Consider the following 23,714-nt stretch of genomic DNA (forward strand, 5'->3'; position numbering starts at 1 on the left):
AATGGAATCATACATTGTGTGGTCCTTTGTGGCTGGCTTTTTTCACTTGGCCTAACGTTTTCCAGGTTCATTGTATTGTAGCATCAGTATTTGATTCTCTTTTACTGCAGAACAGTGTCCCACTCTATGGATATGGCACATTTTTGATCCAGTCGTCGGTTGATGGACATTTTGGGTTTTTTCCAGTTTGGAACTATTATGAATAATACTGCTGTGAAAGTTTCTGTACAGTTTTTGTGTGGACATGTTTTCATTTCTCTGGATAGATACCTAGGAGCGGAATGGCTGGGTCCCATGGTAAATCTATGTTCCCTATTTTAAGGAACTGCCAAGCTGTATTCCAGAATGGTTGCACAATTTCACATTCCCATCAGCAATGTATGAGGGTGCCAGTTTCTCTATATCCTCACCAAAACTTGTTATGATCTACCTTTTTATTTTTTTAACATCACTTGCTTTTTAACAGTTATTTTTTATCAAAGTGATGCATGCACCCAGGAGCTTTAAAAATGTAAGTTCAAATACTGCTGGAAGAGCCTGGGGTCCCACCCAGGGCAGAGAGACCTATCTTCTCAGCATGTTCAGGCCAAAGCTCACAGGAGGGGTGTGACTTGACAAAAAAGCAACTCTGGAGCCAGTTTGTGTGGAAACCAGCCTCAAGGTCCACCTGTCCCCACTGATCTGTGGATTTTTGTACTTGAAAAGATGTAGTACCAAATCCAGAGAAGGAGAAAGGAAATAATAAAACTTAGTGCAGAAATGAATGAAATAGGAAATAGAAAAAACTTACAGAAAATCAATGAAACCAAAAGTGGGTTTTATGGAAAGAATGACAAAATAGACAAATCTTTAGTTGATTGCTCTAGAGACAAAGGGCAGTGATCCTTCTGACAGCTGTCTGAGGATCTCTTTACTTGTATCCTAGGGATGCCTCTTGCCACTTTTATATATGTTGATTTTCTGTTTTCTGGACCCCAATGGCTTTCTCTTTCTTGGTTTACTACCTTGTTTTGATGTGGTACACCCTCTAGTACAAGTGCTGTCCAACAGAACTTTCTGGAATGTTGAAATGTCCTATGTCTGTGCTGTCTAATAGGGTAGCAACACATGACTATTGAATACTTGAAATGTGGCTACTGAGACCGAGGAACTGAATTTTATTTATTTTTTATTTTTTAATCCTCACCTGAGGATATTTTTTCCATTGCTTTTCAGAGAGAGTGGAAGGGGGGAAAAAGAGAGGAGGAGAGAGAGAGAAGAGAGAGAGAGAGAGAGAGAGAGAGAGAGAGAGAGAGAGAGAGAGAGAGAGACAGAAACAGAAACATTGATGTGAGAGAGACACATTGATTGGTTGCCTCCCGCATGCACCGGGGACCAAACCTGCAACCAAAGTATGTGCCCTTGGCTGGAACTGAACCCTGGACCCTTCAGTATGTGGGCCAATGCTCTAACCACTGAGCCAAACTGGCCAGGGCTGAATTTTAAACTTAACTTTAATTAATTAAAATTTAAATGCCACATGTGGCTGTTGGCTATCATATTGAATAGCATAGGTCTAATGTCTTCCTGAAAATGAGTGTATGGGAGAGATTGATCAGTTTTAGACATAGTAATCTATTGTTCCTTTCTCTCCCATATTCTCCCAATGTAGTTATATCACAATTTTTTAACAGATCCATATGATTACGTAAATGCTGTTCATTGGTGAGCCAGTAAGTATACTGTAATTACATTTCCATTCTTTTATAACTTGCTGTTTTTCCTAGAGTTGATCATTTTTGCCAGAACCCACATCACTCTTACATGGGTGGTGCATATTTTCTGAACTTCCTAAGAGAAGGAACATGGGAGAGAAAATGTTTTGAGAATCTCCATGTCTGAAAAAAAGTCTTTATTCTACCCACTCAGTAAATTGACAATTTGATATGAAACCTAAGATGAGAAAGAATTATTTTGCCTCAGAACTTTGAAGGCAATGTTTTATGGTTTTTGAGCTTACAGCATTGTTGTTGGGAAACTCTGCCCCTTTAAGGCCTGCCCATTCAGAACCCAGCTCAGGAGCCACCACCGCCAGGAAGTCCACCCAGAGAACAGTACCCTGCATGATACTTGCTGTCCTCTCAGCAGATGAAACACTTGCTCTTTATTTGTTCTATGTCTATCATTATTGGATTCTGCTCTTTGGGTGCTCAGAACTCCCCAGCAGAGTACCACTCTGACCTGGGTCAGAGTTTCTCTTACATTTCTCTGTGTTTGACACAGAAGAAAAGCACTGGAATTTGGAATCCAAAGACCTAGGTCAAGCACCTGCGCCACTACTTATTAACTACTTGTTGATGTAGGCTAGGGGTTCTCAACTTCTGCATTATTCACATTTTTGGGCCAGATAAGTCTTTGTTGTGGGTGATTGTCCTATGTGTTGTAGAATGTTTAGCAGCATCTCTGGCCCCTACCCATTAGATGCCAGCAATACTTCCTCCTGCCTAGTTGTGACAACCAAAAAATGTCTCCAGACATTGTCAAATGTCCCCCTCTCTGGGAGAGGGCAGCAGTATCACCCCTAGCTGAAAACCACTGATGCAGGCAAATTTCTTCACTTCTTAAGTCTCAATTTCCTCATAAAACTTAGAGGATTTCGATAAGAACTGAGTGTGATAACACATGTTGTCATATTTATAAAATCTAGGCACAAAATATTTGGTATTTTTTGTAACCCCTCCGGTGCCTAGCACAGTACTCCTACCATAAGCACCATATATGCTGAATGAGGGGAATAATGCTGTTGAGTATAAATTGCATACTACTCTTATAAGAGCTCTACAACGATTAAGTCTTTTAAGTCTCGCTCAACTCTATTATCCCATTATACAGATGAGAAAATGAGGCAATGAAAGGTTAGGTAACCCACCCAAAGTTCCCGTTCAAAACTGTCAGAACTGGGAATGGAACCCTGGCCTTCTGGTTCTGTAACTTAAACGCAGATTCCGCTGCCTGCCATAACAAAAGCCAAACTCGTGAGACAGGTGCTAGTGCAGAAGGAAAGGGAGAATGGTGGGCTCCTATCTCAAAGACCATCTCCGCTTCCTGTTCAAGCCTGCGGTTCTTACCGGGAGGAAAGGGAGGGCTTTTTTCTATGCAATTATCTTGCTAGCTGTTGGTGCACTTGGGTTCTAGCCATTCATCTTTCTAGCTTTTGGCGCTATCAGGCTATATCTATCCATCTTTCTAGCTTTCTGGTCAGGTCCTGTCCATTCATCTTTCTAGCTTTTGGCATGCTCAGGCCCTATCCATTGATCTTTCTGGCTTTCGGCGCACTTGTGTAAGAACCTCTCCCTGCTTCCATCTCAGCCAATGGGTGAGACTCCCTAGTGCTCCAACTTACTATGCTAACAGTTGTAGAGGCCTTTCTTAACCACCATGTTTTACCTATGTGGTTATAACTTCAGACTGTGAACTTCCTGTGGGCTGCTGCTTATGAGAGCGTCTTCCTTGGCATCTTACACATAGTAGATAGAATCTGCACGTGTTTTACTGACTAGGACCTCATATGTCCAGATACTTTAGTAAAGCAGTATCCCAATAACAATATTTACATGTATATAACATTTTACACTTTTTAATTTATTTTCACATACGTATTGCTCATCCCCAGAATCTTGTGAGATATACATATGTAGATTTTATTTTTAGAGTTGGACACTTCTGAAGATGTTTGGTACTAAAACAGAAAAAAGGGATTTTTCTTTGCAAGAACTCCTTGGTTTTATAAGAACTCACCTTTGGTTTTATATGAATTTGTTCTCTCCACAGTCACCTCACATTTTAGTTATATGTCTTCACATATAGCTTAATATTGTCACCTCAATACCAGGAGGTACTTTGCAGTCTAGTAAACCCTCTGCATGGCTTCTGATGCCAAACTCTGACTATATAGCTGGAGTTGAGAGTCTGTAGTAATTCACAGGTAGAACATCTTTTTATAGAACTTTTAGGAAGCTGATCCTTGGGATGTTTCACCCCAGCTTTTGTTTTCTCCAAATTAACAAGACAAAGGTTATTTGATGCAGGTTTAATTAAGAAGAAAAATGCAAGTTCATTCATAAAATTAATGTTTAACAACTCTCTATCGATACATTCCACTGCTCCTGAGTAATGACATAGGGATTTAGATGATTAAGAACTACAGACCACGGACAGCCTCAAGAAGCTTGTTCACAGAGAGAGAGCTGCCCAGAGTGCACCAGAGTGGGCAGGCAGAAACTTCAAGAGGGGGCAATGTGGGGGGCACATTATGGCGGTAGGGAAGGAGGGGAAGGAGGCAAGGAAAACAGAGAACTAAAGACCATATACAAACTTATACAGTGTCATGTGTATCTAATTTATGTAAACTTACATATTTGCACATATGCTTATGCAGAAAGAAACTGGGAGAGAGAACTGAGACTTATATTGACCAGTTATATCCATTGATAAATGAAAAAAGCAAGTAGCAGGTGATGGGTATAGTATGATATATTTTGGTTAAGAAGCAAATATACTTCTCTATGCAAACAAATTCTTGTGTTCGTGGGAGCAAAGAGAATCATGTAGAAAATATGGGGCTGTTAACATTGGTTCCCTGGTGGGGAAGATGATTAGCTTTGCTTTCATAGATTTTTCCATGGTATTGTTCCACTTATTAAAATAAGCATATATTATTTTAGCAATTTCCAGACATAAAATGACATTTAAATATGTGTGTTAAGTGGCTGTACCAGCACTTGCCAGTGCTCTGCATATACTGTCTCTGAAATTCTCACAACAGCTCTGAGGAGCCTGTGCTCTGATCTGTGCAATACCAGTAAGGAAAGGGAGGTGCTGAGCAGGAAGTAAGGGGACAAAGGCCATTAAGTTGGAGGTGCTACACCTTCGAGGAAACCAGCCCTGTGTGGCTCTGAGGCCCACACTTAGGACAGCACTTAAACTGTCCCTGCCCCTTTCAGCACAATCCTCCACCACCCCTTCCCAGCTCCTCTCCTTCAATGCCCATGGAGAAAAAGGCTGTCCTATAAGGCTCCCCCCGCCCCCACCACATGCACACCATTCCCAGAGATTTGTACCAACTTCACAGATTTCTAACCAAAGCAATGAAGTGTAAATGGTATGAACATGGGCATGGAAGCCATACTGCCCTGGGTTCAAATGCCAGCATATTTACTAGCTCTGTGATCTTGTGAAAGTTGCTTAATCTCTCTGTGCTTCATATCTTCATCTCTAAAATGAGAATTAAATAATGGTAGCCACTTTGTTGGGTACTCAGTACTCAGAACAATGCTTAGCAGATAGTAAATGTTGGATGTGGTTGCCATTACGAGGAGTGCCTCAATGGTCTGACCACCTCATGGTCTGAGAGTTGTGGTCCAAATACCAGGCTGAGGGTCTGAGTGGAGGACACAAGGCTGTTCAATGTCCTCATCTGAAAAATAAGGATAGTCCCAACCTTGTGGGGTTGCTGTGAAGATTAAATGAGATGACAGGTGTTGAGTACAATGTCTAGCATTTAATAAATGACAACTGTAGACTTTGCTGGTAGAAACTGAGAAGCTGATTCTAAAATCTATATGAAAATGTAAAGGACCTGGAATAGCCAAAGCAATTTTGAAGAACAAAGTTGGAGAACTTTTGCTACTTGACGTCCAGACTTACCGTTCAACTATGGTAACCAAGACAGAGTGATATCGGTGTAAAGATGGACAAATAGATCAAGAGGACAGAATAGGAAGTCCTCAAGTAGACCTACACATCTGTAGTCAACAGGCTTTTGACACAGGTGCCAAGGCAGTTTAATGGGGGACGAATAATATTTTCAACAGATGGTGCTGGAACAATTGGACACCTGTGTGCTGAAAAAGTGAGTGTGTTGTACCGCATATAGATGTCAACTCAAAGTGGATCATAGACCTAAACATAAACTATAAAAATTCTAGAAGAGGATAACGTCTTTGTGATCTTGTGTGATGTTTAATTTTATGTTTCAACCTGGCTAGGCCATGATGCCTCAATATTTGGTCGAACGTTATTTTAGAAGTTTCTGTGAAAGTATTTTTTAGATGACATTAACACTTAAACCAGCAGGCTTTTAGTTAGGCAGACTGTCCTCCATAATATGGTGGGCCTCATTCAATCATGTGAAGGCCCTGGGGAAAAAAGTACTGCCCTAGGAGGAAGAGAGAATTCTGCCTCTGGACTGCCTTCAGGCTCTAGCTGAAACTTCAACTCTTTCCTGGGCCTCCAGCCTGCTAGCTTACCCTGCAGAGTTTGGACTCGCCAAGCATGAGCCATTTCCTTACAGTAAATCTCACCCAGCCCAAACCGCTGGATTAATAAACATACAGGGGAATGCTGTTCAGCTATAGAAAGGAATGAGCTACCGACAGAGGAAACAACATGAATGAATCTCAAAGACGAATGCATTTGAAGCCAGACACAAAAGGCTGCACACAACACGATTCCCTTTATATGACATTCTAGAAGAGTAAAAAAATGTAGGAACAGAAAATAGATAAGTGATTGCTAGGGGGCAGGGATGGTGGGAAGGGATTGATCAATAAAAAAGCAGGAGGGAATTTGGTGGGGGAAGATGAAAATCTCTATTTTGCTTGTGATGGTGGTGTTATATGACTGTACATTTATTCAAACACATCAAACTGAATACTTTAAAAAGGGAAGTTTTATTGGATATAAATTGCACCTTGATTTTTTTTAAAAAATAGGTGTTCTAAATATAATTGTTATAGAGAAGGAAATACATGTAAGGAGGTCCAGTAACTTTGGCCTAATCATTTATAGGTTGTTTGTAGCTCCTAGGAGCTTGTATATCACCTCCCCATACTAGTGAATGATTATACTCCAATAAATATAAACTTTAAACTTTTAAAAAGAGAAGTATTCAGAGGGTTTGATTGTAGTAACGTAACTGTCCCAAGCATGACACTTGTGTTTACAGAACTGAGGAGCATGTGTGGCTGTAGATGTTTTCTAGGGGCCACTCCCAAAAGAGGGCTGAAGGTAGATAAATGATGGACATTCAGGGTCTCAAGACCCTTAGCAGGATCAGGCTCTGCATGTGGCATCCCTCCTGCTGCTTTGACCTGGGCTTCTTGTTGTTAAACCTGGTTCTGGTTTGGGTAACACCTCTGGGAGGGGCCTGCAAGGCCTGCTCTCCCGGGCAGCGGGGAGCACTGGAAACCAAGGATCTTTGTTATTCATTCCTTTTTTATTCTGTGCGGTTGTGTTTAGCATTAGAACTTATTGGAATGGTGTGGGTGTGAGCTCGTGTTTGCCAGCCTGTTGGTTTATAGTCCCTTCCTGAGACCTGCCCCCCCCCCCCCCAGTGGAGAAAAAACTCTTATAAAGTTGTTGGTCAGGTGAAAACACGAGGGCAGGTTTGTATGGAGCCTGCTTCTTCCAGAAGACTTCATAGACCTGTTTAAAAAGGTATAAAAAATTAAAACATTTTGAACAGGTAATACATTTCAGATGGTTCTAATACAGACGGTTGGTAAGTCTCTCCCACACTGTCTCCCAGCCACTCAGTGTCTGTCTCCCTGAAGGCAATCTGTTTTACCTGTTTCTTGTATTTTTTTTCCTGAGATAGTTCGTGCATATATGTGCAAATAGATGTGTCTGTATGTGTTTCTCCACAAATTGCTTCTATACAAATTGTAGAGTACAATGCATATCTTCTCTTTGCTATATTCAATGAACTATAATTAGCTTAGCCATTCCCCTATTGATGGACATTGAGATTATGTTAGTCTTCTGCTCTTAAAATTATGCTGCTGCAACTAACCTTGTGCTGAGGTCTTACTGCACTGTGGTTATATCCGTGGGACAGATTTCTCTAAGTGGCACTGCTGGGTCAGGCATATGTCCCCTTGTTGCTGACAGCTAGAGGAGAACTGCTGTACCTGGAGGTTGGATAGTGTGCACTCCTGCAGCAGAGTGAGAGACACCTGTGGGGACTGACCTTCAAGTGCACTGTGACCAAGGGTGCTGGGCTCTCCCTTCCCCATGGCTCCCTCCTCCCTGTTTTCCTTCTGAACTCTTCCTGTCATTCTGGCACTCTCCAGGAGCTCTCTGCTATGGCTAATTGGGCCTATATTTAGCCTTTGTTCCTCTCTACTTCAGCATGGATTCCATAGAGTTTTTTCTTTTTCACCCTCTGGGCTGTGTCTAGGGCCAGCCGCCTGGGAGGAAAGCAAGGGAGTGGCTGCTAGGAGGGGAGCTGGAAAACAGCGTTCCTTCCCAAGGCAACACGCAGTAGCCCAGTGTACTCTCATCTCCCGAGGGAGGGCTGGAGCCTGTGCAGGGCTGATGCAGCCCCCTGGTCTTGCTCCGGGCTAGTAGATCTACACGTTGTGGGTGTGCAGTTACAGTCAGGTCAAACAAAATCTGCTTTTTGTTCTACAATAGCTAGAAGCATCACCCTGTGGGAAGAAAATCTCAACAGGGAAAATTTAGACCTTTGTAGTTTATCATCAGAAATCATCAAAGAAATGTGACATATGGTGGTACTTCTGAGCAACAGTTATAAAATGAGCATGTGTTAGGATTTTATTTAACAAATCAACTAATGAGGGAACCAGTGAGATGTTACAATATGTAGGCCATCAGAAAAAGGGAAATAAATTTATTAGATGTAAAACTGGCCAGTATATACTGGATCTCTGCTGGACACCACTTATTTGCATTACCCTGAGTGTTTTAAGACTACAGGGTTGTAAAGTACCTCAGAGACATGAAGATAAACGAGATATAACCTGGAAGTGAGTGCATTGTGCCTGAGACAGGACACTAGGCCTCTCTCTCTCTCCCTTCCTCCCTCCCTCTCTACCTCCCAGCTGTGTGTGTCTGTCTTTTACCCATGTTAGGTTAAAATTCCTTTTGTTTTTTAAAATTATGGTAAAAATAACATAACACACAGTTTACCATTTGGCCATGTTTCAGAGTACAGTTCAGTGGCATTAAGTTCATTCACATTGTTGTAAACCATTAGCACCATCCATCTCCAGAACTCTTTCCATCTTCCAAAACCAAAACTCTGCACTCTTTAAATACTTACTCCCCATTTTCCCCTCTCCTGGTCCCTGGCAACCACGTTACACTTTCCATCTCTATGAATGTGTCACCCATTTAAAAACCTTTCCTAATTTTTCCTTGACAAGAGCACAGGCAGTGAGTCACATTTATCATCTCTGTGACCCTGGCCAGGTTATTAGCCACCTTGAGCCTTGGTTTCCTATCTGTAACATCAGCATAACAACACTTACCTCAGGGATTTGTTGTGAGGATTAAATAAGGTAATCCATGCAGAGTGCTTAATACATGAGAATGCAGAAGGAACTCAATGGATGGTTGTTACTATTATCATAATTACTGTTTTCTCACTTTAGTTCATGGGGCCTCAGAGGCATGGAAGGTTCATCAGGTCAGGAACTTCTCAGTGTTGACTGCAATGTGATCACCTGGAGAGCCTTAAAATACCCATGCCTAGGTCCCACACCCAGAGGTTCTGATTTAATTGGTCTGGGGTATGGTTTGAGCTTGGACGTTTTCCAGAGCTCCAGGTGACTGACGAGCAGCCAGGTGGAGCACCAGTCCATGCTGCAGGTACTTCTCCCTGATGTCTCAGAGCCTGCATGTGGGATAGGACAACACTCTCTATTGAGCATTGGGCCAAGTCAGTGGTGACGGGCCTGTAAGTCATGGCTCTTTGTAGTACATGAATACTGCTACCTCCAACTAGAAATAAGTTTATTTGCAGAAAACGCATGTCTCAAATAATGGAAGGCAGACACATGCTGTGAATTGCTGGGTGGCTTGCCTATGAGACAGTGCATGGAACTTTATTGAGTTAATACTAGGAAAGTCTCAATAAGTTAACTGATTGTGATGAGGTTGCTAATTAGACAGGCAGCATAATGACTCTGTTTCTAGCAAAGGTAGGGAGGTGCCCCCAGGAGACGCTCTTTGGAGGAGGAAGAGGTGGCCTCTCAGATGGAGAGGGACAGTAGGAACCAGTGAACTCAGACATTAGCCCCTGCCTGGGCCTGTGGGGAGAGGGACTGTAATTGAGCATAACAAGCCTCAAAAGTTGGGGTGGGCCCTCAAAACTTACTCAATCATCTCAGGAGAGGATGTTGAGGCTGCTTGGAATGGGAGTCCCAGAATTGGCCTGAGTCTCCAGCAGCTCTGTTCTCCCCTCACTGCCTCTCAGGAATTCTTGGGAGTGGTGTCTTGCTCTGCAGAGCCTTCCGTTTCCCTCTCGCTTGTGTCTAAGGTAGTGTTCAGTGGGGGTGGAGGCAGGCCCTCCCTTTTCCCCCAGTCGTGGGCAGGTCTGGTGGGTGCGTTGGCCCAGAGGCCCTTCTAGCACCTGGGTGTTCAATCAGCAAGTCATCCACCATTTCTGGGGTTTGCACTCTGTTGCCTGAGCAGTCTGCATTTAAAACTGAAGCCTCTAACTCACAGTGGAGAACTTTATAACCCAGATTCATGTGCCGGTTAAACCCCCTACAGGCATATATTTAATAGGTCCTAACCACTCCAGAGGAGACATTGAAATGTGGTGAAGCTGGGTGTCAGCATTTTAAAATCCTCCATAATTATGTACCTGTACCTTTCCTGAATGAGATGCATTGGATGATTACTGGTTTCCAGGCCAGTAATGGACGTGGTGTAAGACTTCTGAACCACTATCACCTAATCCAAATTATTCTAGGAGTGCTGTAAATGAAGACGCCAAAGAGGAAAGAGGCTGTAGAAGCTGAGAGTCACCACCTGGGCCTCTGCTCAGATGCCAGGGCAGATGGTCTGTTGGTGAATTCTCTGAGTCCCTTATCAGTTTTCTTCTTTCTCTTTTTTCCCCCCTCTTAAGCTATAATGATGTAAGTTTCAGAAAATAAATTAAGCCTGGAACTTATTTGGAGACTGAAAATTCTTTCTCACAGGACTGTTGGTTTGTTTCTAATGAGAATGAGCTGTTGTATGTTTAGGTTGTTATAAACCAAGGATCTATGGTAGATGGGTGAGTAGGTGGCGGTGCGCTTGGTTTTCTTTTAGCCCATGTTTTCATTGAATCAAGCAATGTATAAAGAATTAGACACCATGAGCAAGTGAAATTTATCCCCAGTGCAAGGCTGGCTTAACATCAATCAATGTAATCCCCATATCAACAGCTGTCTTAGAATGCTTGGGCTGCTATAAATAATACCAGTCTGGGTGGCTTAAACAGCAGACAATTTATTTTTCACAGCTCTGTAGGCTGAGAAGTCCAAGATCAAGGTGCCAGCAGGCTCTCTCCTGTGAGGGCCCTCTTCCTGACTTACAGAATGTGGCGTTCTCACGGTGTTTACACATGATGGAGAGAGAGCTCTGATCTCTCTTCCTCTATGAGAACTAAGCCCATCATGGGGTCTCACATTCATGATTTCGTTTAACCCTAATTCCCATAGGCCCTATCTCCAAATACTGTTATACTGGGGGATAGACCTTCAACATATGAATTTGGGAGACAAAAACATTTAGTCTATAACAACAGGTTAAACAAGAAAAATTATACGATCATATCCACAGATGAAGGAAGAGCATTTGGTAAAATCCAACACTCATTCATGGTTAAAAAAAAAGCTGTCATCAAACTAAGAACTGAGACCTTTCTCTACATGATAAAGAGTATCTACAAAAACCCTACAGCTAAACAGTTCATGCTGGAAGACTGAACGCTTTCCTCCCTATGAGGATAAGGCAAGGATGTCTGGTCTCCCCACTTGTAACCAGTGTAGTGCTACAGATTCTAGTCACTGCAACAAGGCACGAAGAAAAAAGAAACGGCATAACGTTGAAAAAGAATAAATAGCACTGTCCCTATTTGTAGATAACTGTCTACACAGAAAATACCAAGGAATCTAAAAAACACACAACACAAAACAAAACCCTTCTAAAACTAATGAGACTTCAGCAACCTTGCAAGATACCAGATCAACACACAAAAATGTATTACATAGCAATACACTAACTATGAATATATGGTGATGGAAATTTAACACAAAATACCCTTTATAGTCACTCCAAAGGAAATGAAATACTTAGGTATAAATTTAACAAAACGTACAGGATCTGAAAATTTACAAAATGCTGATGATAGAGATCAAAGGAGACCTAAATAACTGAAGATGCATATATATCATGTTCATAGTTAGAAGATTCAACATAGTAAAGATGATAATTCTGTCCAAATAGGTCTATACGTTTAATGCAATTTCTTCTGAAATCCCAGCAAAGTGTTTCGCACATATATGCAAACTTATCCTAAAAGTACATAGAGCCCTGGCTGTTGTGGCTCAGTTGGTTGAGCGTTATCCCCTGCGCTGAAAGGTCGTTAGTTCGATTCCCAGTGAGGGCACATACCCAGGTAGTGGGCTCAATCCCTGGTCTGGGTGTGTGCGGGAGGCAACCTATCGGTATTTCTCTCTCATCTCATATCGATGTGTGTTTTTTCTCTCTCTCTCCTTCTCCCTCTAAAAATCAATTAAGAAAAACATTTTAAAAATTAGAGAAATGGAAAAAATTTGTACTTTCTCAGAGGTCAGGGATGAGGGTAGGGATCAGGTGAGGAGAGTGAGGTGCCTATAATTGTAAAGAGGCAAGAGGAAGATTCCTTGGTGATAGAGCTGTTGTGTATCTTGACTGTATCAATATCAATATCCTCTTTCTGATATTGTGCTAGAGTTCTGCAAGATGTTATAATTGCAGGAAAGTGGGTGAAAAATACCTGGGAGCTCTCTGTATTATTTCTTAAAACTGCATATAAATCTATAATTATCTCAGAGTAAAAAGTTCAATTTTTAAAAATTACAAAGGGAAGGCAGGGATAACTGAAGGCTATAATTTAAAGCTATTTGTGGCCTAAGGGCCATAGTTTACAACTTCAGCCCCAGCCGACCCAGGAGTCCCAGGTTCATGAGTCAGCCTTGTGTAGCCCTGCATCTAACATCTGTGCCTCCCCAGTCAGTGAAAGGGGCACCCCCTGGGCCTAAATGCCTCCGGTCTTCCTGGTGCCTTGAGCTCTGGTGTCGTGTCTCTAGTATTTTTACCCCCTGTGAAGGTTGTACCCCCACCTTAATAGCTTCATGCCCTGGAGCAATACTCTTAAGGTGCCCAGTGTGGGCTGTTCTACCTCCCAGAAGGAGCTGTGATCATCCCTGGGAAATCCAAAAAGAAATGTGGGTGGGCATTGAGCTGGCAGGGGCTGTGACCTTTTTTATATCACCCTTGAATTCTCAGTGCTCTTAGTAAATGTTGTCAAGTAAATTATACCTACTGCCTTGACTATGGAAGAAAATTCTTAGATACACAGACAGACGTGTGCCAGGGAGAAAAGGCAGCTGCTTCTGCTAAAGCAAACCCTGTACTCCACAAAGCCTTAGACCTGGAGGAAATTCTTTCTGAGTGGAGGGGTGGTCAGACCAGCCTGCACTCACTGGGCTTTCCCGGTGCCGCTCTCTCACTTTGCTGGCCAAGCCTGACCCTCTGTCAGTGTGTCAACCCATTGAAAATGTAGTCTAAGCAGCTTCCTGTGAGAAGCATCAGGGCCATTAACTGCCTTATCACTTAGGGGACAGATGCACTATAGGGACCAAGGGAATCCTTCATAGTCACTTAAGTTGCCTGAAATATTTTGGTCCTTCTTGCTGGTGGACCTTTCTAGAAGCAAGCCCAACCATGGCAGTTACTGGATCACCTCAAAAGGCATGCACTATTAATTAAGCCATTATATTTGAATAATTGAGTTCTAACAATATACATTTCAAATAATCTCTCCCAATTATTTATTATTATTACACCATCCCCAAAGTAAGACTTCAAGAAGCATTATGAAGCTTTTTGATACAGGAAACTGACCCTTTTACAAGGGAGAATTGCTACTTTACAGGACAATCCCAGTCCCCTAGCCCATGTGTGATTGGACTGTTGACCCTCAGTGCGGGAATTTTACATCTGCCCCCATTAAGTCTTACGTTGTTAAAATTAGCCTGTTCTTCCAACCTGAGATTGCCTTGAATCCTGATTTTTGCATCCATGGAATTTACTCCCTCACTGCTTCTTGTCACCTGTAGTCTGATTAAGATGTGATATGTCAATTATCCAGGTAGACAAAACACATTTCCAACAAGGAAAGAAGGCTTTCTGAACTACTGTAATTTTTCTAAATGTAAAGTTTTATTTTCTCACTCTCTTTTGATCTGTGGTACTTTTTTTTACCCCCCTTTTCCCTTGAATGTCTTTAACTTTGTTTTCATTAAATCATAAGCCTAAGAAGCACTTTGAAGTCTTGGACCCAAATTGACACCATTCCAGGCAGTAAGACTCTGGGAATACTGTCTATGATAAGAGGACCCTGGGAGGCACCTAAGAAAGCTGGCAGGAGTCTTCCACCATTTAAAACCTAAGTGAGGGGCCGAGTGGCCCGGGTTCCAGCTCTGTGTAGTTCTGCCATAAATTAGATTTGAGATCTTGAAAAATCATTGAACCTGTTTTCCTTACTGTCCAAATTAAATTCTCAAAGACCTTCTTCAATCTGAGTTATATTGTTTCTGAAATATGTGCCACTCTTATTTTACTAGAGTTATAACTTCTTGTTTCTACATCTCTCTTTCCTTTCTTATTAATGCTACAGATAATGTAGACATTACTTGCCTCAAAAAAGACTGCACAGTTAGAAAATAGTCACGGGATGTAAAGTACAGTTTAGGTAATACAGTCAGTAATGTTTTAATAGCTGTGTATGGTGCCAGTTGGTGCTAGACTTACGGGGGAATCACTTTGTAAGTTACATAAATGTCTAACCACTGTGCAAACACCTGAAACTAATGTAAATTGAATGCCAACTGTAATCGAAAAAATTTTTTAAATTAAAAACAAGACTGTACAGCCCTGATCTGTTTTATTTCTCACGATCTCCTGAAGAAAGGAACTATTGTCATGTTGAAATTATTCTACTGTTGTAACCTTAATGCTTCCTGTTGACTGTTTCCCCTTGTGTGGGCCACTTCTATGCAGCTGCCCTTTTTGTATTGACAGTTGTATTTCTTTGTGCTGAGGGGTCTCAACTCCTTTACCCTCCTTTGCCCCATGTCTCTGTGTGACCTTGGGCCTAAGCATGTCATCAAACAAAGATGCTGTTCTGGGAATGGCTAGGCACCAACACCCTTCTTTCTCACTTTTCAGAAGCACTCTGGGGCTTGTCATTCATGGTCTGAAAGGCCTGTCCTTTAGTAAGGAGGATCTGAGACCTGAACAGGAGAGGAGCTGCGACCCAACCTCTGAGTCTTGGCTGGAAGAGGAGTGACCAGATCTCCCCCCAGGGCTCCTGGGCCCCATGGAGTCAGTGGGAGGGGAGAGTCTTTCCAGGCTTGGTTCTGTGGGTTGTGGTTCTCGAATGACCCCAGGTTCCCCTCCCTGGGGCTCCGCCCCTACCTAGGGAGGTCTCTCCTACATAAACACCTTGGTCTGCCTGGGCCTGGCCGGTGAGAAGGGTTAAGCACTGTGTCTGAACACATGCTGGGAATGAAACACCTCTGCTTCCTTTCAAGGTGCATTTTAAGCTGGTTACTTTTGGTTGAGTCCCTTGTCATCCTGTTGGCAGGAGATCTTTATCTGAACAGGAATCCTGTCCCTGGAATGTTACCTGACATAGTCCCGCCCTTCCAGGTGGGGCTTGGCGTTGTCAAACTGTGCAGCAGGGACCATTTGTTTTCTGTGCTCCCTTTACCATCACCTGTTAGTGTAATTTATGGGTCACCTGCTTGAACAGGACTCACTCTGCTGTTCTTGTGCAGCAGTTCTTCTGGAAGTCAGGACCCACAAGGGCTCCACCTGCCAGAGCAAAGCAGCGCCCCAGAGTATGGATAGCCAGGCGACCTTTCTGTGGTTGTTGCCTGACAACATCTCAAGACCCTTTGCTGTTCAGTTCCCTGGCAGTGAACAGGTTCTGAGTCTCTCCCTCTCTCTGGTCAGATCAAGCAAAATGTGTGCTCCCTGCAGGGTCTTGTGTCTTCTCACCTTTGCCCCTCTCAGATGGCCCATCCTGATATCAGGCAAGCTGGAGGAACCAGCACCTTTAAAGGGGCAAGGCAGGGGTTCATAATCTCTGGCTGTTACATTAGAGTCACCTGGAACTTAAAAAGCACCCACATCAGACCTATCCTAGGCTGATGGAATTCAATCATTTGTCAGTAAGGTTTGAGATTTTTTTTTTTTAATTTTCAGGTGACTCTAATATGCAACAGAGTTGAAAAGCAATGATTTATGTCGGTAGCTCTCAAAATATGGTCCCATACTAGCAGCATCTGCTTCTCCTGGGAACTTGTTAGAAATGCAAATTGTCTTCACCCCAGGCCCACTGAATCAAACTCTGGAAAGGGGCCCAGATATGCCTGTTAACAAGCCCTCCAGGAGATTCTGATGCCCAGTAAATTTCAAGAACCACTGGTTTAAGGTGTAATATTAATGCAGAAAGCAAGACAGCCTCATGTGACCTGTGACTATAACTGTGCAGACGCATCAATAGAAGGATGCACTGAAAGAGAGTGGGTAAAAGATAATAGTTGTATTGGGTGGTAGCATCACAGGTGATTTGTTTTTATCTTCCAAATTTTTAGGAATGTCCTTATGTTGTTTATATATTCGTTTAGGATCCGGGAAGCCCTGGGTTGTGGCGATGCGGGGTTTTAGTGTTGTCTACTGGCAGGTGCGGGGGAAAGCATGATGAAGAATGCAGCAATCGGAATGACTCTTGCTTGGACAGGCCCCACTCGGCGGGTTTCACCCGAGCACCGTAGCTGCTCCGGGGAGAATTGCCCTGGTCCCGAGTCACTCATTAGAATCACCTGGGGAGGTTGTATGACAACTGATGCCTGGGCCGCACCATAGAGAGTTGAGCCAGACCTCTGGAGGAGGGCTCAGGCGAAAGTAGAGGTTGATTGATGGACAAACAGACCAGCCTCCCCAGGTGATTCTCATGTACAGCGAGAATGAAAAACCTCTCTCCATCCTTGAGATTCTAAGCAGAGCAGGTCATTTCCAAGCACCTTCGGAGGTCAGCATCCAGGAGTCTTGGGAGCTTCCTGAGGGTAAGACACGGAACCCCTCTGCCAGGGGACAGCCTCACCCCCACAGCAGCAGAGTGGGGATCAGCATGGGGGCCAGGATCAGACAGCTTAGGGTGAATCCAGACTCTGGTTACCTGCTGTATGACATAGAACAAGCAGTAGTTTCTCCAAGTGGGCGAGGACAAGCTGGCAGGAGCCTCAGCCCTCGTGCTAGGGCCCCGTCTGGCTGTCCGAGTGATCCGAAATCCAACTCTTTGCCCAGGTCCGTTTGCCTTTGCCAATATGTCACTGGTCTTGGCTAAGGCGAAGCTGTGGGGTGTCGAGGAGGAGAGGGAACAGTTGAGGTGCCTTCAGGGTCAGGGCTGGGGACAGTGGAGGGAAAGGAATCCGGAGTTAGATGGACATTACCACATTTTTCCTATTTCAGTCCTGTGAGGTGGGGTGGGGAGTGGAGGCCAGTTCTGTTTCACAGATGAGGAAACAGGCTTTAGACAGTGTGCAGCACAGAAGCACACAGGCATTTTTAGCCTGAGCTGGGATTTGAACTAGACTTGTTGGGCTACAATGTCTCCAGCCTTTTCTCTCTACACAGAGGGGAGTCTCTGCTGACTTTGGATTAGAAAGGTATCACCAGTCGAGGGCCATTTTGTCGGTAACTTATAGTATCTAAAGAGCCCTCCGGATGTGACCTGGTTTGAACCATAGCAGTGTTTCCTTCTCCTGACTTCTGACAATTTCTGTTCACTTGGACAAACATTTTCACCTCCTTGGACCTTGCTTGCCACCAGTAATATCTGGCTGCTGACCAGGATGCTCCTCAGGGCTCCTCTGACCCAGCACCTAGTGACTTGTGGCCTCTTTTCCAGGCTCTCTCTGGGCAGCTTCTCCCTACTGTGGTCTGTATTTTCCAGTTGCACTTTTGTCCCACCATCCCATTAGCCTTCCTTGCAGCACACACATCTTTCTCCTCACACATGTCATGACTCCCTGTGTTCCAGAATGCCTTGTATCCCTGACAGGGACACAGATGACAGATGGAACCTGGGACTAGGCCACGTGAGTGGGACCCAGTCATGTTGCTCTGTGGCCATTTCATTGAAAGAATCAAGGTTAAGTAGCAGGCGCTGAGCACAACCGTCACCAAGGACGGTCGCTCCTCATCTCAGACACTGCTTTTTTATAAAGGCTTTTTATATCCTGCTTTCTTGGGAGTAGCATTTTCTTAATTAAGAATTCTAATTTTAAAGTGAGCTTTGACCTCTTTCTTTCCAGAATCATTCTAGTGCTTTGATTGCATTTCATGGGTAGAAATTAAGATCTTTTATTGTTTGCTCTCTCTTTTCCTCCACAGCTAGTTGCCTATGGCAAACTGGCACTTTGTTGAAATAATAAATGGGTTTATCCTGCTAGAATATCAATAAAGGTCTTTGGGAAGTTTTATGGAGGTGCTGAAAAGGACTTAAGGCCGCGGGAGACTAATTCCTTTGGTGTGTTTCAGTGTGGCTGGGGCGGGGTGAAAGGATGCTTCAAACGGGGTGCAAACGTTTCTTCACAGTGAACTTGAGGGAAGAAACAAAGGGGACATTTCTCCTTTAGCATTTGGAGAATTCAGTTTGGCATGGAATGTTCTAGAATAGAAGTTGATTTATACCGAAGAGGGTTATTCTGGGCGTTACCCTCAGTGTCATACCTCAGTAGCTGCATGCTCAGGACAGGTGAAGGGAGTGGGCATCTCTGTGACGCAACAGCAGGGCTGAGAAGCCTTCTCAAGTGCACAAGGAGATGTGCAGATGGTTGTGTTCTGCAAACCATTGGAAACAACCTGCATGTCCATGACTAGAAGACTGGGTTGAACTGGAATATATGAACTGGAATATATGTGAGATTATGAAAAACCTCAAAAATATATTGGACCCTGAAATTTCCAAACAATATTGTACAGTTTAATACTATTTATATAAGGTTTGAAAACAAACAAAACAATGTTTATGTGTTGTTTATAGCTATAAACATAGTAAAATCTTTTAAAAGACAAAGGAATGATGAATAACAAATTTAAGAGTGGTTACCTCTGGGATTGGAGAGGAAATGAGATCTGGGGTCTGTGGTTTCCCTAATGTTTTCTTAAAGTGGTTAGTGGATATGTACATTTAAAAATATTGCTCAGCTGGCCGGGCATGGCTCAGTGGTTGAGCATCCACCGAGGATCCAAGAGATCACAGTTTGATTCCTGGTCAGAGCACATGCCCGGGTTATGGGCTCGATCCCCTGTTGGGGGTGTGCAGGAGGCAGCCAATCAGTGACGCTTTCATCATTGATTTCTCTCTCTCTCTCTCTCTTCCTTCCTCTCTCTGAAATAAAAAAAGATATATATATTTAAAAATAAAAATATTACTCATTTTTTTGAATGGTTAAAATAATTTTGTAATCTCAAATTTGTTTTTTAAAAAGGGGAGAACCTGTTCTAATCAGTTTGTCCAGTGGTTTGAATTCTGAGTAATTACTAACCAGATTTTCCTGGGGCTGATTAGCTTGACTTTTTGCTGTTCTCACCCCATGAGGGTCATTTTGGCCACTTCATCATCTCTGGGAATTAGCACCATTGGGGAAAACAAAAGACTGTGTGAAACCTCTCATTTTCCTACTTGTGTTAATGAGTAGGGGGTAGAGATTATGCACTAAAGGAAATCTTCATATTTTGAACCTATTTTGTTCATTGATTACAGTGCCTGTAGCCAAGGTTAACTGAGACAAACTTGAATTCTGGGAAAATCCATAGGAATCTTCTGCCAACCCAAAGGGGAAGGAGAAACGCCACTATGCAACCTGTTCCAGGGGAGTGATTTTGATGTCCTGTTTTGAAATCGGTGTTTGCTTTGCATCTACAGCATGGCCGGACCCCCCTGCATCTTGCTGCCAATAAAGGTCATCTTTCTGTGGTCCAGATCTTGCTGAAGGCCGGCTGCGACCTCGATGTTCAGGATGATGTGAGTAGAAGCCACCATTCTATCAGGGGATGGGTTGTCAGAGGAGCTTGTCTGCCTAGAAGTCCACAGTACAGTGTGTAACCAGCTGTGAGGTGGGATGGGGGAGATGATCTTCAGTGCTTTTTATCTCCGTCGGTGTCCCCATGGCGGGAAGAACTTACTCTTGAAGATCTGCTCTGGGACCTGTCCTTAGTAGCAAGTTAGAGTTTGGGAATGTGGGGTAGTTTCCCATCAGGGTTCATTTCTTACTAGTATTGTGCAAGTGCAGAGCTCAAAGGGCATTTTATCTGTGTCTTGTCTCAGTGTGAAGGAGCACACCACACACAGACACACACACACGCACGAGTGAGTACATATGGGCAAGGCCTGCTGGAAATGTGTGTAACTGACAAGGCTTACCGTTGGAGAAAAGGTGGGGCTTAAGAACTTAATTTTATTCCTTTTCTCACCTTGATTTCTCTTAGTTGGTGTGCATTTATGTTTAAAACAACCTATTCAAAGAAAAAAAATTGATCTCATGGAACCCAAGAAAAGGGAGGCCTCCAGAGAGAGTTCACTCTGGTGCTATATCAAGACTCAGCCTCTGAGTCTTTTCATTCAGATTATCTAGAGAGAGACTCCAGTTGGCTCCTTTAGGGTCAAGTATGCATTCCTGAGCCAAGCAGCAATGGGTGGGGCACATAGGACTTGGGTGCCCTAGTGGATCTTTGGGAAATGTGGCTTCTCTAAGAAGGGGATAGAAACAATTATGTAAATTTTCTCCAATTAACTATTAGGAAAAAGCTCTATGGTAATGTGATTGGAAACCATTTCTAACTCTAGTTTCAGTTTCTAATTCTAGTTTGTGTAGTAGGACTCTAAGGAATAAGCACTTTTGTGAGGAACACAGAATCTTGGAGAGTTTGCACTTACAACCTCTTCCAGAGTCACCTTTAATAACCATGTTTACAGAGTATTATCAGATTTCAGATTCCCAGGTATGCTAGGTGTGCATTACCAAAGTGCTCCTAGGTTTCTTTGGGTCTCTGAGTAATGTTCTAAGACTTGGCCAACACACAAGTGAGGACAGCATTTGCAAAGAAATAACTAAATATGATGGGCAGAAGGCTGTCCAGTGTCATTCATAAATCTCTGGCTGTATTTGGAACCTCTTGAGTCATCAAGAGCGTTATTTTCAAAAGACACCAATTTAGCTTTAAGCTGTTGACTTCCACCTTGAATCATAGTACTTTTTTATTTTCTCATACTGTAGCCATCATTATGTTCATTATTATATCATATCCTTAGATGACAGCAAAAATACCAGGAGAGAGAATAGATTCTGACCACAGAAAAGGCAGGCCTTGGAGTTGCTGGTGCACACATCTTGGGATGCAGCTGGTCTTCTCTTTGGATAATTAAAGCCCTTGCTTACCACAGTGGCAGGGGTGCAATGCCAGGCATGCTAACCTATCCCAACCCAACACTCCTGCCTGAGATCTAATGCAGCAAAAGCCATGCTAACTTCCTAGAACTTCTGCTGTTTATATCAGACAAGATAAGAAGTAAAACAGGAAGGAGGTCTTACAAGGTAGCCAAAGGGGAGCCATGTCAACATAGCCATGTCAGCAGAAGGAAAAGCCAGCTCTACTTTCAACAGGAACACCCTCTTTCATTCTTTGGAATTAGTATTTATTTTCTTTCATCTTTTCCACTTAAACAGGACAGTCCATACATTGCTTCTCTCAGATAACTTAAATCAATACAAAACAATATAAGAACACAACAACAAAACTGTAAAAGCAGGTGAGAATGGAGAAGGTGGAGTGGATCTTCACTAGTTCTGAAGTAGTGCATCTACCAGATTGTGACTCATGTCTGTCTTCCGTGTATTTGCTGTGCTTGTTGATAGTCAGCCTTGAAACTTATGCAAGAATTTGAGGAAGAAAACTCTTTTTGGGTGCCCTTTAAAGAAGCTGGGAGATTCATTATTGAAAAAATCCTTTTAGAAGTTACCTGTTACCTAAGACGTTGTCTCAGATGATGAGTAGAAATAGGGAATGTTAATGTTATGAAGCATTTACCCCTAACTTCATATTCTGCAGATACTGTTCTTTATGTCATGGTAAAGACTGAGAACTAGTTGAAGAATGACCTCCAGTGGCCTGGAGTGGGATTATTATGAATTTGAACCTGTGGAAACCAGTTCTTTAGAATATGCAACCGCAGGAGCAAATTCCCTCTTGCTTCCTGTCAATCCTGTCAACTCTCATTGGAGCTCTAACGCCATCTCTGATTGGTCATTGAGCAATCATACAGCCCCCACCTCAGAAATAGTCCAGGACCTTGTGGCCACGGTAAAAGGCATGAAGGAAGAAAAAAATAAGAAAAACCACAGAAGAAAGGCTAGGAAGAACCCTCGAAGATCAGAGAGAGAAAAAGAGGTCAGCAACTTGCTTTGCGCACCTAGCCTGTCTTGAGCTTCCTTGCAACATGTCTGCCTGTGTCACCTGGGAGGGATTCCTCCTGAAAAGGGGCATGTTCCACCCTTGCATGACTGGGGTTTCTTCCATGAGCTTAGCTTTGGAATCTGCTCACTCTTTTTCACCATGTAGGAGAGAATACTAAAAATATTTCAGAACAAAGGTTTAGACCTCAGAGCTTCCAAACCTCTTAAAAATCCCCAAGTAAGGAACATGGATGTCAGAAAAATTGAGAGCTGGCAGTTCATGTACTTTACAAACAGGTCAACATGTTCCAAATGAAAGTGCCAAACTTCAGGGTTGCTGGCTCTTCAACAGCTTTCCAGCTGCAGCATTTTCCCTTCTGCTTCTTTGTAGTTAATCATTCAACAAATACTTCTTGAGCACCTATAGTGGCCATGGCACTGTGCTGAAGCACTTAGCTTGATGATGCCATAAAGGCATCAACCCCACAGAGGTACCTGATATTTTAAAGACCCGCCCTAAGGTTAATTGGCTTCACGGGTTAGAAACAGGTGGGAGTCAGTGCAAAGAGCCTTGACAATTTGAATTCTGGCCCAACCATGCTACCCGAATTAGCTGGTTATCCTAGGCTAGGCACTGACCTGCACTGAGTCTTGTTTTTGTTTTTATCAATAAAATGAGGGAATTAGATGCCACTGTACTTGGAGCACAGTAGTGGGTCAATAAGTATTCACTGAATAAACAATGAGTAAATGCTGTTGAGAGTGCTATACTTTTCCCAGCTTTTTAAACTTTTTTAAAAAATATATCTTTATTGATTTCAGAGAAAGGGAGGTCCAACTTTTTTTTAAAAAGTCCCCAAAGTTTCAGAGTTTCATGTTTAAATCATATAGAAATAAGAATTATGTCACAGTTGCTTCTTGGGTCATTAATAAGTTTGTATTGAGGATGCATTCTGTTCTTTTCTGTGTCCTATTTCAAAAATGAAATATTTCAACAGTAAATTTTTGTTTTATAGAAGGAACAGTGGATTTGTAGGTAATTGACCCTGTTCCAACTGAGGTTCGATTGTTTGTGTTGTGTTCTGGGGAAGAGAAGCTCTGAGATAGACAGCATGAGACAGCTCTTTGCTTGTGTCTTTCATGTCTCTC

General features: G+C 42.9%; 1 protein-coding gene across 1 annotated transcript in view; it reads left to right on the forward strand.

The window, feature by feature from the left end:
* Positions 1-23,714, forward strand: part of ANKRD6 (ankyrin repeat domain 6) — a 150,063-nt gene that overhangs the window by 94,265 nt on the left and 32,084 nt on the right. The window contains exon 3 of the mRNA XM_016208128.2: positions 20,039-20,137. Coding sequence (XP_016063614.1) covers positions 20,039-20,137 — 99 coding nt within the window. The remainder of the gene's footprint in view (positions 1-20,038; positions 20,138-23,714) is intronic.

This window comes from Miniopterus natalensis, chromosome 5, assembly GCF_054644295.1.
Source record: "Miniopterus natalensis isolate mMinNat1 chromosome 5, mMinNat1.hap1, whole genome shotgun sequence".
Classification (NCBI taxonomy): Eukaryota; Metazoa; Chordata; class Mammalia; order Chiroptera; family Miniopteridae; genus Miniopterus; species Miniopterus natalensis.